Raw genomic sequence first — 16,621 nt, 5'->3', positions numbered from 1 at the left:
ACATTCTTTATAACAAAAGGGCGCCAAGACTGTTCTTCTTCTCGAAAAGACTGTGAGTGCTGTTGATTAATGTAGTTATCTTTTTCAGAGCAGGCTTTCTGAGTTAGCCAGATAACCTAAGCTCAAAGCTAAGGATTGTCCAATGTCCAAATGCCCCTCAGTTCTTTTTTTATTGTACTGACTTTAGTTATCTAGGCTTTAGTTACCTGGCGATATTGAGAAATTTTGCTCTAGCAGAAAATACCGCCACACACACACACACACCCAACACCCAACTAAAGACGTGATGGTCAAAAAAACACACAAACAAACAAACAAAATGAAAAAAAAAATCATCCACAGGTGACACCGGAAGTTTGCACGGATGATGTCACTCCATAGAGCTGTGTAAGATGGCGCTCCGGCCCGGATCAGGGGGAGGTGGCAGGTACAGAAAACCTTCCATTTACATACATTTGTGTTTTATTGGTTTATGTTTCGCGTACATTTCCACTGTTGAAGTACGTACCCACCAAAGCGCGGGGTTGTTTACTCGTGTTGTGGTCAGACACTCACTTTTTTCTCTGTAGCTCGGTCTGTGCTCGCTGGCTAGCCCGTTAGCTGCTTTAGCCGTCTGTCAGTTCACCGTTCAGCGCTGCTAACGTTCCCTCTCTAGCTAACAGGCTAACGTACAAACACATTGTTCTGCTTTAGCTCGAACGAACCACTGTTTATCACTGTATTTACGTTTGGGTGTATTTTAAAGTCTTAGCCCTACTTTATGCTTTTAGCACGCTTGTCGAAAAACATTAACGGTGAATTTGTAGATTTTCTCACGGAGGCTGACGAAGCTGAAGTCAGCTTCCTATTCCCAGCTTCTTGTTCGAATTTTCCCGTTCCGCCTTAAATAGGGTAGTTAACTGCTGCACTATTTAAGGTATAACGGGAAAATTCGAACAAGAAGCTGGCGAATAGGAAGCCAGCTAGCCTCTCATTCATTACTCCAATAGCCAGGACTGTAACGTTAGCTACATACTACATAATATTATATATGAGTGCTCTAACTGTGGTAATCGTTCGGGACGTGCAGCTGGAAGCTCCCATTCTCTCTGGCCGGTGAGGGTCTGGAAAAGGCCGGGCTGGACTGTAACGTGACTGTAGCCGCTTTAAACCCTCAAACAGCATATAGCAGCCTAAGTTAAAGCTAATCTGAAATTTCAGTCTACCTGAATGTACCTGGATGTGTGTGCCCAGTGTCATCGTTTTCTGGTTGATATATTTCTTTTTCGTGCATAAAGAGGCGAAGGCTTTTGTTGGCCAGTGCCTTCAGTTTGGGTTGGTCAGATGTTTGCAGTGGGACATGCATGTGCCTTCCAGTACATACGAACACACACCTCTGAACGGCATGTGAAGAGTCATTTTGACTTGAATTACGACCCCCAAGTCCAGACCTATACGTTGTTATTGTCTTCATTAGTCAGCATTTGTACCACTGTGGGCATGTTAATATTCAGATGCTGAGACCGGAGTACTATTTGCGCATGCTGAATTTGTTAATGTTGAGTAGACCAAGGTCTGTATCTTTCAGAATAGTCCAGTCTCATCATTTATTTAGCTGCAGTACTTTGGCCTTTGGTGAATGGCTTAAATAATGAATGTCTGGCTCCACACACCAAAGCTCAAGGTAATTCTGATACAGGTGGTGAAACCGGATGACGATGGTGCTCAAGAATGTTTTCGTCCGGTTGTGCAGTCCGCAGCACAAGAAGTTGTTCAGCAAATTTATAGGTCCAATCTGTATTTATATTCACTGCCACAGATTTTTTTCATCTGGAAACATAGCATTACAAACGGTTGCTGTCAAGGGTTTTTGGTCACTATGATTATGAAAACGTGTCCTGATTGCAAAGGTACAGTAATTTAACAAGGTGGATGAAGTCATTTTTTCCTGACTGCATGAAGTTATTTATGGTTCATAAAATTTATTATAGGTTATTTAAAAACATGTCCACTTAAAAAAATAATTTTAGCCCCTTAAAAAAATGGCAAGATCTGCTAGGACTTAAGGATAACTTGGCTTGTTTGCATCGTTACTGCGTAATAAGTGTTAGAATGTAATAAGCCTTGAGTTTTAAGGGGTTAATGTTTGTCTAGTGCCATCCAGTATCAAATCTGCCAGTGTTTTACAAATTTTGTCATATGAATGTCCATTCTTGTATCAGTACTGGCCTATTGCAGGTAAATCCTGCTGATACATACCTATCCTCCTGTAGAGTTTAGTTTTGAGTAGAACATAGTGTATTAGGTCTTCAAGAGTGTAATTTTCTATGAATGGTGAGAAATATCTGGGCTGATGTCTTTCTTTAATATATTCTTTTTTCTTTAGAGCCAAGCTAGCTGCATTCCTGTACACTAGTGTTTTATAATGCGCAGAAATGTCTGTACCTTACTGATGTCAAAGAACAGTTCCTTACCATTGCCTTGCAGTATTTCTAGTGTGCTTTGTGGTCCCTGAGGAGGGATAATGTTCTAGAGGCAGTGCGGCAGCAGGCCAGCTGGTGCTCTTGTGGCAGGTGATGCAGGTTGGAAGTTGAATCTGACAGGTTGTGACACATTGCAGGCCAGGAAGAGAAATCAGCCTTAGCAAGCAGGCCATGGCTGAATTAATCAAGTGAGACCAAACCCAGCTTGCTGGCTATTAGCCAGAGCGTGTCTCCTGGCAGGAGCATCGGTGGACCGCTCGGCAAGCCTTCCTCCATGAGTGATTCATGGAGACAAAAAGGAAACTGTTGATTATCACTAAACAAAATTCAGCTGCTGAATTGCTAACTGTAACTTGTCCTTAAAAGGGAATTCTGCTGATTTCTCTAAATTTCTCCCAAATTAAATCATTAATATGCACACAAAATCATTCAGGGTGGTTTGGTGTGAAATATGCTGTTCTAGAGCAATTTACCGAGTCAGAATTGTTCACGGCAGTAGTGATAGGAACCAGACGTCTATAGAGTTTAATGCTTCTAAAAGTTATGTTTTAATCTGTTATTATTTCTCGTTAGCCATTCTGCTAAAATGTAATTAAATCTCTTGTTAGGCAACTATGGCAGGCAGCACAACAAGTTCTGTACTACTAGCGTAATGGTGTTATCTTTATTTATATTGTAGAATGTCAGCTTCACTTGTGAGAGTGATGTTTTTTGTGCCTTACCAACAAGTCGATTGGCTCTATATTGAAGGCCATGACTTTCTTTGTGAACAGGCTCAATGTTGAGCTTTATAAGGTTTCCTATTTATTTTACAACCACTGCACACTGTCCTCCTCCTGTATAATGTCACTGATTTAAGCCATGAAAAGCTGTGATTTTTAAAAAATATATTTAATGTTATTTAAAGCTAGATCTGTTGATTCCTCAAACAATATAGCATTAATTAATGCAAGTTGAACCAGTAAAAACATTTTTATAATCTGGATATGTTTTTTCAGCTGTTTTATGGAAACCACAAGTTGGTGGTCAGTGGCCCAATACTTACATTTCCAAGTTTCTCAAATACAACTCTAAATCCATTTTTGGCCACGGTGACATATAAAGCTATTACAGTGTAAGTGTTTAAGCGAGCCAGCTGAGTATTTGTTTTACAGCTGAGAGGTGAAGGTTGACTTTCGTGTGTTGACGTTTTTAAATTAGTGAAGACACAGGGCCTCCCCTGCCCCCGACGTCACAGCAGATTTCTTTCAGTGTTAATCTGCGGGCTTAATCCAATGTTATGTTCCTCTGTAGTGATACAGGCTCAGAGAGCGCTCTATAAAGCCATAAATCTGAGGGTGGACAGATGTATGGTGGAGCTGCTTGGGGGTAGCGGCTGTGTAACGGTCTGCCAGAGAGCTGTAGTTTACTCAGAAAGGAACACATTCTAATACCACTCACAGACAGTGTGGTGGAAGCAAGAGAGAGATGTGAATCCAGACAGGACCAAATTGCTTAAAACTTTCTTGAGCACAATTGCATGGCTGACCTGCTGCTGAAATTTGTCCCATTTACTCTGCTCTTTTTTGTTAGTGGAAAGTATGAAGTGCTATTCACTGTTAAATACAATTACAGCATCACTTCTATACAGTGCAGTTTTTGAGTCAATCATTGTGATTGTCCAGGATCAGGCCACTTCAGATCATCAGGGAAAGCAGCCCAACAGGAGGTCAGGGTTGGTGAAAGGTAGGTCACAGAGAACGGTACTGGGCTGGGTTTCCCAAAAGCATCTTAGCGCAAATATTATTCTTAAATGGTAGAGCAGGCATGACACTTGATACTCTCTGTACCAGTTAGGATGAACTTAACGCTAAAGGGCCCTGCTCATCTTTGCTTTAGACAGTACTTCAAATATGATACGACACCAAACCAGGGCTTTTTTTCTCTACTTATTTTGCCTGAGTAAAACTGTAAACTGTAGACTTGTGCAGGCCTGTATGGATATCATCTGGTCTGCTACTAGTTTAGCCTTTGAATTTCTGACAAAAGCATGGTTCTAGACATGTCAAAGCTGCGGGACACTCACTGAAAACAGTTACTGCTGTTTTCTTGCTGCTGTTTGTTTCACTTTGTGTGGTAATGATGAAAGAAGAGCATCTCTGGGCCTAGAAAAGCAATGCCACTTCTCATACAGTCCTACTTTCCTTACATTATTTCTGTCATGTGTTTCATTAGGTCTGTTGTAGGCTATTACCAGACTTGCCAGTTAGCAGTTGTAGGCTCTTGGCACAGTTATCATGGTGCTACTTTTGAAAAGTACAAATCTCACACCTCTTTGGATGTCCTTTCCTGTGGTATGTTTATATGCACTGCTCATTGGAGTAACAGTTTTGCCTGAGCCATAAATATGTTGGCTTTGATTCCATTTACTTATTTGGGCTAATCAAGAATTGATTTTGATCACAGACAAATATAATTTACCACGTAGACCTATATTTTGTCCGAAATGAAATATAGGTAAGATTCAGTCCAAACCTTTCACACAAAGGGCATTTCTGTCGTTTGCAGAAACGTTTCTGCTGATCTTTGCTTCCTAGAGTTGAGACTTTGAAAAAATAAGCTGACTGTGATCAGGGGGTGTTTTGGCAGGATGATGGCCTGCTTGCTGCTGAGTTATTTTGTGAGGAGTGTTGTGGTGTTTTGAACAGTGTGTTATTTGATCACTTTCTCTTTGTTGAATTGATAATTTGACTCTAATTAGATGTTACTTTCATCTTCTGAATGAAGAGAGTCTTGAGGGAACATAAGATGTTTGTATTATAATGTAGCAAAGTGTGATGGAGGTGTGAAGTCATGCACTAACCTGTACACTAATTTTGTCTGTCTTGTCTTTATAGTTTTATGTACCCTGTTGGAGGGGGACTTGGACCACCACAAGGTAAGAAGTTGATATCTTGGTGGATGCTTCTTTATACTGGCCAGTTTGTCTCTCTGTGTAGGCTTTGTCAAATTTTAGCAGACAATTAATACAATTAATTGCCATATAAATAATATAAATAATTGTGATTAACAGTTGAATTGTCTTTTTTGTCCTCATTTTATTCAACCACCAAGTAGAAGCCTAAAGTGGCCAGGGTAGGAGGTTAGCTGTCTTGATACCTAGCGGTCAATACTTGGTAGCTCCCAGCTGACAACATACATAGCTTGAGCTCAAATAAACAGAAACAAGCATTACTCAGTGCTGGCTTGTAAAGGTGTTGCAGCAGCAGTCAGAAGTTAGACTTTTTATTGATTTTGTAAGACCCATGATATGTCTCAATAAATGTGTTTTCTACTCCCTTTTATTTGTGTGTTTTTGCCTCAATCCAACAAATAAAAATGCCCTGCACTGTAAACATATGCTTGTGAACGCTAACAAATGTGGAAGATAATTGCAGACAGCTAAAAGAATTGCAACCAGCTCAATTAGTCACAGTTATGTAATAATGGTAATTTCTGTGAATATGCTTTTTGACATTGTGTTAGAACTGTATTCTGTAAGCAAATCATTTTCTTCTCTAGCATGGGGTTAGATACTAATTGATGATTTTCCATCCTGACAAGTCTTGTTGCTAAAATTAGCTCAGAGAACTTCACAGGCTAAAAATCAGACCATTGCTGTATCCTACATAAAAATCCAGCAAGGCTTCTGTATCTTAGTAGTTCTCATTCTCGCTGTCTTTTGCTCATATGTATATTGCATTATTTTGAGAGATAGCTTTGCATTGGGCTCTGATAAGGTCACCACTTTGACCATACGTGTAACTGAGGCTTGACTGACATCTGCATAAGCTTATTTTTCTATGAATTTCCTTGTGTGTTTTTGTAAGATCAGTGGACACTGTTTACACTGATGTTTTCTCATTGTGATTAGATGTGATTATCAGCTGTTGTAGGACAGGTTCTATGAGGTTAATCAAATCTGTGTTGAGAGTGTGTGGATGTTGTGTAGGAGTGCTTTTTGTCACAGTGTCGGCCTCCGCTGTTTTTACTCCTACACCAGATAAACATATTAAAAGTTGAATATTATGACCTCGTTTTTGTTTATGATTTGAATAGAACACCATCAGACAAATTAAGATTGCCATTATCCTGCCTGTTGTGTAATTGTTTTGGCTGACAGGAATGATGTCCATGCAGCAGCAGCAGCAAGGCTTCCCCATGGTCCCCGTCATGCAGCCCAACATGCAGGGTATGATGGGAATGAATTTCGGAGCGCAGATGCCTCCCGGTGCCATGCCCATGCAGGTCGGCTTATAAAGACAATATTAATGTCAGAGTTTTAATTATCCAGTACAACATTTAACTGATCCAAAGTGTTTATATTGTCCATTGTCTCTTGAAGAAGTATAATAATCATATGCCTTGATAAACCTCTAATGCAGTATTTGTGTGTGCCTTAACTAGCTTTTTATATCAGTAATTTTATAACGGAGCTTAGCTTATTTAGAACAATCACGGTCATATGCAAAAGTTTAAACACACCCAGTCAAATTACATGCTTTGTTAATTTTGCTAAGTGCTAATGATCACATCCTCTACAGTAAACAAACTTAAATATGGTAACAACATTTTAGTGCACAATTTCTATTTGTTTGCTGAGTTTAACATATTAAAAAAGCCCAGTGTCTTAAATTAAGCAAAACAATAGTAATTGTGCATTAAAATGTGCAGAAGTGTGTTCTCTGTAGAGGATATGTTAACATATTTTCACTTGGAAAATCAATAAAACATGTAATTTGTCCAGGGTGCCCAAACTTTCACATACAACCATATGTATCTGCCAAGTGTCAATTTTATAGTTGCCTAACATGGTGGTTACCTTGAGAACAAAGAGTTTATTTCCAGTTTCCAGTGATGGCTGTTGTTTATGTAAGGTATACTTGAAGCTGCGCTGTGTAAGATGTTTTTGTTCAAATTTTAAGAAGCACCATGACTGAGTCATCCGAAAATATGGTGTGTGTCTGATGCTGCAGGTCACTCCGAAAAAAAAAAAAAAATGTAAAAGTCAGAGGAGTTTTTCTGCCCATGTCTTACGTATTGTCACATGTACAGCTTAAAAAAAGGTCTCAATGTTTAGGTCTCAAATGCTAAATTAACATTGTACTAATGAAGGTATGATGACAATGTGATGACTTGCATCCTCAGAAGACACGTCCTTCAAGTTTTGACTCCATTCTCTTTCAACACTTACAATCATCAGTTTCATCCACTCGAGGGAGGGGTCCGAAGCACAACCAATGTTACAAAATGTTATTCCGCACGTTGCATACAGTTACATATTTCTGTGAGAGAGGTCTCCAAATTCCCATATCTTACATAATGCAGCTTCAAACATCAGGTTTGCTTTTAGGTAATAAATAAATAATCAACACATCTGCCAATTGTCAATATTGGTGGAGTTCATTTCAATACAGTATGTAAGGACATGGATGAAGGTCAGCCAATAATATCGATCAAGCTCTGCTTATGACCGTGATTGCTTCATCACACCTATAAACCTAGCATTATTTTCCATTAGCCTTCCAATCACTGTATCAGAGGGGCAACTTGATTTCACACAGTATGAACATGCTGATGTCTGCCAGTTTTTTTTTCATGCTTTGATTTTTTATGTATTTTTTTGTCAGGTGCAGATTAATAGTTATTGCAGTTTAGTGATTAACTTAATTCCAGTGCTCCCTGCTTTGCCTCTGTGTGCAGGGTGGGATGGCCATGGGAATGCAGGCTCCAGGCATGCAGTTCATGGGTCAGCCTCAGTTTATGGGCATGAGGGCCCCAGGACCACAGTACCCTGCTGACCTGCAGAAACAGATGGCAGAGGAGCACCAGTGAGTGTCTTTGCTATTGCACTGCAGGGATAGAGTGCATATCTGTGCTTCTCTCTCATTGCGTTTGTGTGTTTGCAGAAAGCGGTTGGAGCAGCAGCAACGGATGCTCGAGGAAGACAGAAAAAGGAGGCAGTTCGAGGAGCAGAAGCAGAAACTGCGTCTCCTGAGCAGCGTCAAACCGAAAGTGAGCTTTTAAATCCCTTCTACTGTTACATCCAACTTCCTGGAGAAGTCTGACACCACAATTCAATGGGATTATGATTGTTTAGGAAATGGTTCAGTTCATCATGACATCTCAAATTTCATTCAAAATTTAAAAATTCCTGATAGCCTGAGGATTTTGTTTCAGCTAAATAATAAGCACGTTCTTTACTGTTATAATGTGAAATAATCTATTTTGTTTTAAATTCAGATCAGTTTATCCATTTATCATACCCCCTGCTCTCATTCCTTTATTGTGGAAAAACTCATTTTAATTATTATTTTTTTTTTAAATGAGTGTGATATTGTATGTTAACAAAATGTACCGTTCACATGGTCCATATGTAGAAACTAAGCTGCAAAAACAGCTAATTTTAATTTAACTCCTTTTGTGGTACCATGAAAACCCACACATTTGCATACCCACCAGTTCGGTCTGCTGCAGTTTATCCGAAGTTGTAGTTTCAACCTAGACTGCTCTTTAAACAAGGCACAATACTTGACAGCTAATCAAGACAGAGATCGCTTACATATCTCAGTCCTACACGCATGGTAACAAAACAGCCTGTTTAATTTTAAAGGATTAAGAAAATTGACGTTTTAAAAAACACAAAAAGTAGGAAATGAGGCCTTTTAATTATTACCTTTCTGATCAAACCTTTACAAGCCTCTTCTGTCTGCTCAGACTGGGGAGAAGAGTCGGGACGATGCATTAGAAGCCATCAAAGGGAACTTGGATGGGTTCAGCAGAGATGCCAAGATGCATCCCACTCCATCTTCACAGTCTAAGAAACCAGGTACGCTCCTGGCTTACCCTCTGTGTCATCTCTCCTGTCATCTTTTGCTATCCATGTTGTCAAAAATAGCCAGCGTACACCTTTGTGAATAGTTTTGTATGACAGTAGCAATGCCACAGCACTGCTGTCATCATTAGTTAAATAAGACTCACAGACACACACACAGTCTGGGACATAGAGGTCAATGTCTGTCACACTATTTACACTGTCTGTTGCTTCTCACAGCGCAGTGTTCCTGTGCACAACAACAAGCATGTTGAAGAGACGTTCTTGGCCATATTAGGATGTTCTTTATGTGTTTCAGACACTGGATTTTCTCTTCTCTTGTATTTTCTATCCCCCCTGGCTCCCACACTGTCACTCCAGTACATTGAACTCTTATTGTTTATCCATAGAAAACAGCAAATTCTATAACGCCTTTTATTTTATTGTCACTTGCCTTTGTGCTCCCATTCCCATGCTTCACTATTTAAAACTCACTGTATGCTGTGGCACGTACACCGACCAGCCACTTCATTAAGTACACCTCCTTGTTATGCACTATTTGTTTGTTTTTTCAACTCGGCTTACCTTACAGGAGCACTTTGTAGTTCTACAATTACAGACTGTAGGTTGGTGGACTATTCTCAGTCCAGCAGTGACACTGAGGTATTTAAAAACTCCAGCAGCACTGCTGTGTCTTTTCCTGCTCTGTGGTGGTCCTGTGGGTGTCCTGACTATTACAGAACAGGGTAAAAGGGGGCCAATAAAGTATGCACAGAAACAGATGGACTATAGTCTGTAATTATAGAACTACAAAATGCACCTCTATGGTAAGTGGGGCTGGTAAAATGCACAATGAGTGTGAAAACAAGATGTATGTAATGAAGTGGCAGGTCGGTGTATATCTGGTAAGAATTTGCATGCCATATATGTATATCTGGAGAATAACAGTCAGTTTTTCTCTGTTTGATGCTGTAGTTCATGTCATTCCATCACAGCCACAGTAACTCATGTTGGTGTGTTGTGCCTTTGTCATTATTTTCTTTTTTGTTTTTGCAGACTCATCGCCATCTCACTCCTCTGTCCCCCCTCAGTCACTCCCCCCTGCTTTTGCAGAGGATGATGATGAGTTTAGTGACTTTATGCAGGGGCCTATTGATGGCCCCACCCTCTCTTTTCCCCCTTCTTCCCTCCCGTCATCTTCCTCTTCCTCAGCTGTCAGTATTTCACCCTTAAAGGTGGGCCCCACCTCCTCTGGCCCTGTCCCTCACTCCCTCACTGCCTCTCTGCCCCCCTCCACTGCCCCCCTACACTCTTCTGTCATCTCCAGCTCCCAATCTACATTCCAAGGTAACTCCTCTCTCACTGTCTGTCTGTTTTTTTTGTTCTTTCTCCATCACTCATATGTACTAGTAATGTGCCTGTTGTGTGTTTGGAACATGATTGATGCTTCAGTTATGGCTGTAGCTGTGCCCATACTGTGAGAATCACGATGCTGTTTTCATGCACCTTTGCACTGATATTCATGTTCTTACCAAAAAAGATGGTTCTGTAGTCAGGCAGTGGTTCTACAGTGCTGTGAAAAAATATTTGCTTTTTCGATTTCTTCTGTTTTTGCTAATTTGTCATATTTAAATGTTTCAGATCATCCAACTAATTTTAATTCAAGAGAAAGACAACATGAGTAAGCCCAAATTCAGCTTTTAAATGATCATTCCATTTATTGAAAATAAAGATTTATTCGAAAACTAGAGCACTTGTGAAAGAGTAAACCTAATAATTGATTATGCCACCCTTGGCAGTGACAACTGCAATCAGACGTTGTTGATAATTTGTGATGAGTCTTTTACATCATTGTGGAGGAATTTTGGCCCACTCTCCTTTGCAGAATTGTTTTAATTTGGCTACATTGGAGGATTTTCAAGCATGAACTATCCGTTTAAGGTCTTGCTACAGCATCTCAATGGGATTCAAGTCAAGATGTTGACTTGGCTGCTCCAAAATCTTAATTTTGTTTCTTTTGAGCCATTCAGAGGTGGACTTGCTTATGTGCTTCGAATTACTACGGTCACACGCTGATAGGTGGACATTGTCCTTCACGATTTTCTGATAGAGAACAGAATTCATGGTTCCATCAGTAATGACAATTCGTCCAGGTCCTGCAGAAGCAAAGCAGCCCTAGAGCATCACACTACCACCACCATGCTTGCCTGTTGGTATGGTGTTCTTATGGTGGAGTGCAAGATGTAACGTGAAGTGTCTTCCAAAAAGCCCCACCTTCACTCATCAGTCTGCAGAATATTATGCCAGAAGTCGTGGGGGTCATCCAGATGTTTTTTGGCAAATGCAAGACGAGCCTTTGTGTTCTTTTTGGTCAGCGGTGGTTTGCATCATTCTCCCTCTGATGCCATTTCTGCCCAGCGTCTTTTTATTATGAATAATGTACATTAACCTCAACTGAGGCAAGTGAAGCCTGCAGTTCTTTAGATGTTAGTCTGGGTTCTTTTGTGAACTCCTGGCCAGTCACTCCTGGGAAGGTTTATGGTTCGGAGTTTTCTCCATTTGTGGATAATGGCTCTCCTGGCTGTGGTTTGCAGAGCCTTAGCAATGGCTTTGTAACCCTTTCCAGACTGGTCTATTTCAGTGACTTTGTTTCACATATGTATTTGAATCTCTTTAGTACGTTTAAGTGATGTTTAGATTCAACAGGTCTGGCAGTAATCATGCCTGGTTGTCACAAGTGAAATTGAACCCAGTAGTCAGTTGAATTTTACTGTTTGATTTAATAGCTAAGGGGGCAATTACTTTTTCACATGAACAGCATTTTTCCCTTAAGAAATGAAATAATCAATTCAAAAGAGAGCATTTTGTGTTTGCTTGGGTTGTCTTTGTCTAATGTTAACGTTGTTTGATGATCTGAAACATTAGTGTGTGACAAATATGCAAAAATAGAAGGAATTGGGAAGGGCAAATACTTTTTCATAGCACCGTGTATAGAACCATGAACACTCAAAGAACTGTTTTGCATGCTTAAAATCATGGTGAAATGGTTCTTCAGATTGAAATACAGTGTTCTGTGAATGATTCTATGTAGAACCTTTTTGAAAATGGTTCTACATAGCACCAAAATGGTTCTTCTTGTTACATGCTTGACATTATAACAGTAGCAGAAACATTTTTGGTGCTATATAGCATTGTTTTCAAAAAGGTCCCATATAGACACACATCCAGCACAGTTTTATTTCAATCTAAAGAACCATTTCACCATATAAAGCATGGTGCACCAAGTATGCAAAATGGAGTGTTCATGGTTCTATGTGGAACCATTCTCTTTACTAAAGACCCTTAAGAGTGAGAGGTCTGCCCAGGTGTGATATTGAAGCCTGAAGCCCAAACCTGTCACGAACCCATCACGTACCCCTGACTTTGACCTGGCCAGCCCAGGCCTGTCTTGTACTGCTAAATTTGAATCCCGACTCAAACCCTTTTGCATGCACAGATGGATTATTGCAGACATGCTGCACTTTGTCAAGGCTCAAGTTGACCAACAGAAAATGTCATGCTGAAATATACTGGCTTTTTTACATTGGTTGAATCGTAATACACCAATAGTATTTGTTATCAACAGACCTCTAATTCATACTAGGGCTAACGGTTGTCTAAAAATAATTTTTCCAGAAATTTAGTCCTTTTGCCATCCATGTGCCCTTATTCGTACCCATTAATATAGTTTAACCAAGTGCCTTAATGGCTGGGAATGAAATGCTTGTGAAGCTGGTTTGAGCTTTAACCATTATGATCCCATTGCATCACGATGCAGTGTTATATATCGAATCATAACACACATTCTCACAATCATATTGTGTGTTAGTTGGTAGTATACAGTGCTTGATCCTCAGATATATGAGAAAAAGCTGGTCCACAGACACCACGCTGTGTGCTTTAATGAGTTATCACACATCATAGATAGGTTTCGTGGCTGCAAGTTAGCGATGACACTTTATCAACAGACACAGCACCGTATGCGTTTTTGTCCTGTCTGAGTTGGGCCTGCTGAAGCCTCTGTCACCCCCCTGATAAGGTGGTTAGTGTGAGTAGGGCTGAGGGGTGCCTGACAGCAGGCAGCCTGCGTCTCAGTGCGTCTCAGTGCGTCTCAGTGCATCTCAGTGCATCCCAGTGTGCTGGCGTCTGAAGCTCTGCTCCCCTGTTTGTGCTCCAGAGGCTGACAGGGAGATAACATGCTTACAGAGACGTTTGTCTCCTGCTAGAGCTCACCATGTGTGCCACAGTCACAACAGCTCTGCCTGACAGCAGGAAACCTTTATAGATTTGTGGGTTGCTTGTTTCTCATCTGTACCATGCTAATTAAATGATGCTGTAGGAGTTGTCTTCGTCTACATCGTGGATGCATTCTCGAGATGTAAGCACTGTAGCTTGAGTAACAGTACGGTTTGCTAAGTTTAAAGGAATGATTCAGTGAAAAATCAAATTTACACTGTGTTTGGTGTCCAGTCTTTGCTTCTTTAGTTTTGCACTGGATCTAGGAGGCTGTTGTAGCTAACGAGAAATAGAAACCCCAGTAATTAGTTCTGTGCAAACTACGTCGCTCATCATACTCACACACAATTTGAAATCAGATATCTCAAATTTTTACAATGTTGAAGTGGCACAAATCTGATTTTTTGTGTTAATGCGAAACAGATCTGATCTTTTCAACTTAGACCAGACTCTGTTCTGCTTTGATATGTGGTCCTAGATCAGATACATATCCAATTTAAGACCATGCGACCTTAATAAGAGCAGTCAAATCTGAAGTCGTGTTGTTTTATGTTTTTGTTTTTTTTTTTTTTCCTCCCCAAATGTGCTTGCACCATCATTCAGTGTTAATGTGGCAGCAATGCCTAATTTGTAGTTAGTGCCAGTAAGCACATTGCATCTGACCTTTCGGCTTCATTTCGCTCTACTAATGAACAGTTGTTCAGAGCAAAATATCTTTGGCCTGTTCTGCTAGTTTGTTTGTTTGATGTTGTTCATGGCATCATTTATTTACATGACTTATGTGATTAGAATGTGCACATGTAGGTCATTTCAAGGCAAAACTTGGATTGGATTGAAATTATAAAATTGTTAAACTTGTTAAAATAAAATAATACACTAGAGCAGAGCTATAACTGTAGCGGTTCCTTGCCCTCCTCTTCAGGCCCATCTCTGGAAGAGAAGCTCTTTTCATCATACGATTTAACAGCTGATAAGAGAGCCCAGGTTAACTTTAGGCCTCGGCAGGCCCTGTCTGAGCTGACACCCAAAGCCCAGGTGTCAGTTCAGTTCCACAGCAGCTCAAGAGCCCGCAACTGGGCCCACTCCCCCGATGACCTCAGTGCTGCTTTCACCGTGGAGATGACTTCCGAGCCTCAGTCTGCTTCCAAACCCCCACCAGTGGCAGAAGCCTCACCTCAACAAGCATCTTGTGCCAGTGGTGAGAGGAGAAGTTGTTCACGTTCCCCTCGTCTGTCCTTACAGCTCTACAGTATTAGCCCCCACTCAGCTTGCAGCTGCACTCACTCTTTCTTTCTGTACTAATCATGAAGTGCTGCTGTAAGTTTTAAAATCCGATTTTCTTTGCAAAAAATATGTTTTGGTATTATTCAGAATCAGCAGTGCATGAATATGATTTGATTATACACAGCACTTTATTTTTTCCTACTAACCAAATCCGAGTGCTTAGACTTGGAGGATTGCAACTGTTTTATGCAGACCTGGAGGATTAACCTGTGGAAAATGGGACGCCACAGATTGCCTGATTCAGAGAGAATATTCCCTGAATGTAGACAAAGCTATCCACCATGCATAAGCACAAGAATGTGAAAGATCATCAAGAAATTCAGCCATTCAGTCCTGAAAAGATGATATCAGAACTTTGCTAGAACATTCAGGAAACAGACCACATCTTTTTTGTCGTGTAGTGTGTGCCAGTAGAGAGGCGCGGTGAAGTGTCCTGAAGGTAATGACTCCAGGTTGTCTCAGACTCTGAGGAACGACCTCGTCTTTTTCCTTTCGCTAGCGCTGGGAGTATTTCTCATTCCTCCCCCGAGCCGCTCCTCATTAGAGAGGCCCGACAGCCACTCTGCTGACAGCGTGGGAGATGGGCCGTGTCTCTGGAGATCCGTTGAAGTTTTACCTGCTGACTCACTGCGTGCTCTGCCTCTGCCTCTGCCTTTACTTGCTGTAACCCTTTTTGTTGGGCCTTCTCCTGCATGCTGGGGATTGAGCTTTGATCTGACATGTCAATCTCAGATTTCTTGCTTTTCTCATGAACTAATATGAAGAATGATTACTGATTTAAGAATTACTGATTTCAGGGTTTCTTCCATGCTGGTTCAAAATGAAGTTTGCTTGATTTTGATGTATCTCAAGTGGTGGGATAACAAGTGCTTTCTTGTGATTATATTTAATTAGGCTCATTTACTTTCACTGCAATTCAGATATCTTTGTATTCAACAGTTGTCACAAGGCAGGTGTATAGAAATCCAGGTCTGAGTACTTAATGAGCAAGCCTAGGGTGACTGTAGCAAAGAAAACTGTCTGAGAACATATAGAAGAAGCTGAGTGGAACCAAGGCCCACGAAAGGAACACACCCTCTTCTGGCTGACACTGGAAAATTGAAATAAAAGAATAGAGTTATGGGAATTATGATTAAATAAATAAGTTTAAACATTAAACAGATGCATTCACATACACAGAGAAGAGATCTGTGAGATAAACCCAATAACTGTTGTTAGAAATCTATCAGAAGATTGTGAGAATTAGATCTAGGGCACTAGCACTTTCACTGAAGGCACCATGTTTTCCTACACAAAAGAAACTTGAAGGTTCAGTGCAGGACAAGCTATTTACTTAAAGCTATCTGAGCATGTAATGCTCTTATTCCTAAGGCTAATCTTCCTTTACAACTGCTAACTGGCTGATTCTGAGAACAGCTTTGCTGAAGTAATGAGAAATGTAATGCAGCAGTATTGCAGTGGAACATCTGCACCAGCCTCTCCGCACAGCAGGTGTGAAGAACTGCTGTAGCTGAGTGTGGTGTAGACATCAGGGGGACATGCTAGATTTAGCATGCATAGCTTAAGATCCTTCTGCCATGACTCATTGCTGCCACTCTCTTTTCCCAAGCAGGTGTTGGTGTCTTCCCCCAACAAGAAATGCAGCCTATGGTGCCAGCTTGGCTCTACAATGACTCTCTCATTCCAGGTAATTGGCATCTCAGGACATTTACTGTATACATGCTTAAAGCAAAGGTTTGGCTAAAGGTTTTCTCTCTTAACCCAATTG

At 40.6% G+C, this 16,621-nt stretch overlaps 1 protein-coding gene across 6 annotated transcripts in view; it reads left to right on the top strand.

The window, feature by feature from the left end:
* Nucleotides 1-377: 377 nt before the first annotated feature.
* The window catches only part of synrg (synergin, gamma), a 53,105-nt gene continuing 36,861 nt past the window's right edge, over nt 378-16,621 (top strand). For 2 of the 6 annotated variants that reach the window (XM_036559355.1, XM_036559338.1), the window contains exons 1-9: nt 378-427; nt 5,339-5,379; nt 6,604-6,728; nt 8,184-8,311; nt 8,390-8,495; nt 9,198-9,309; nt 10,351-10,641; nt 14,492-14,767; nt 16,463-16,540. In XM_036559355.1, the coding sequence (XP_036415248.1) occupies nt 393-427; nt 5,339-5,379; nt 6,604-6,728; nt 8,184-8,311; nt 8,390-8,495; nt 9,198-9,309; nt 10,351-10,641; nt 14,492-14,767; nt 16,463-16,540 (1,192 nt within the window). In that variant the 5' untranslated portion in view covers nt 378-392. The remainder of the gene's footprint in view (nt 428-5,338; nt 5,380-6,603; nt 6,729-8,183; nt 8,312-8,389; nt 8,496-9,197; nt 9,310-10,350; nt 10,642-14,491; nt 14,768-16,462; nt 16,541-16,621) is intronic. The other 4 variants (XM_036559381.1, XM_036559371.1, XM_036559346.1 and 1 more) reach the window with 3 other exon arrangements.

This window comes from Colossoma macropomum, unplaced genomic scaffold (genome assembly GCF_904425465.1).
Source record: "Colossoma macropomum unplaced genomic scaffold, Colossoma_macropomum, whole genome shotgun sequence".
Classification (NCBI taxonomy): Eukaryota; Metazoa; Chordata; class Actinopteri; order Characiformes; family Serrasalmidae; genus Colossoma; species Colossoma macropomum.
The sequence above is the reverse complement of the archived record's forward strand: the minus strand, read 5'-3'. Positions and strand labels throughout refer to the sequence as shown.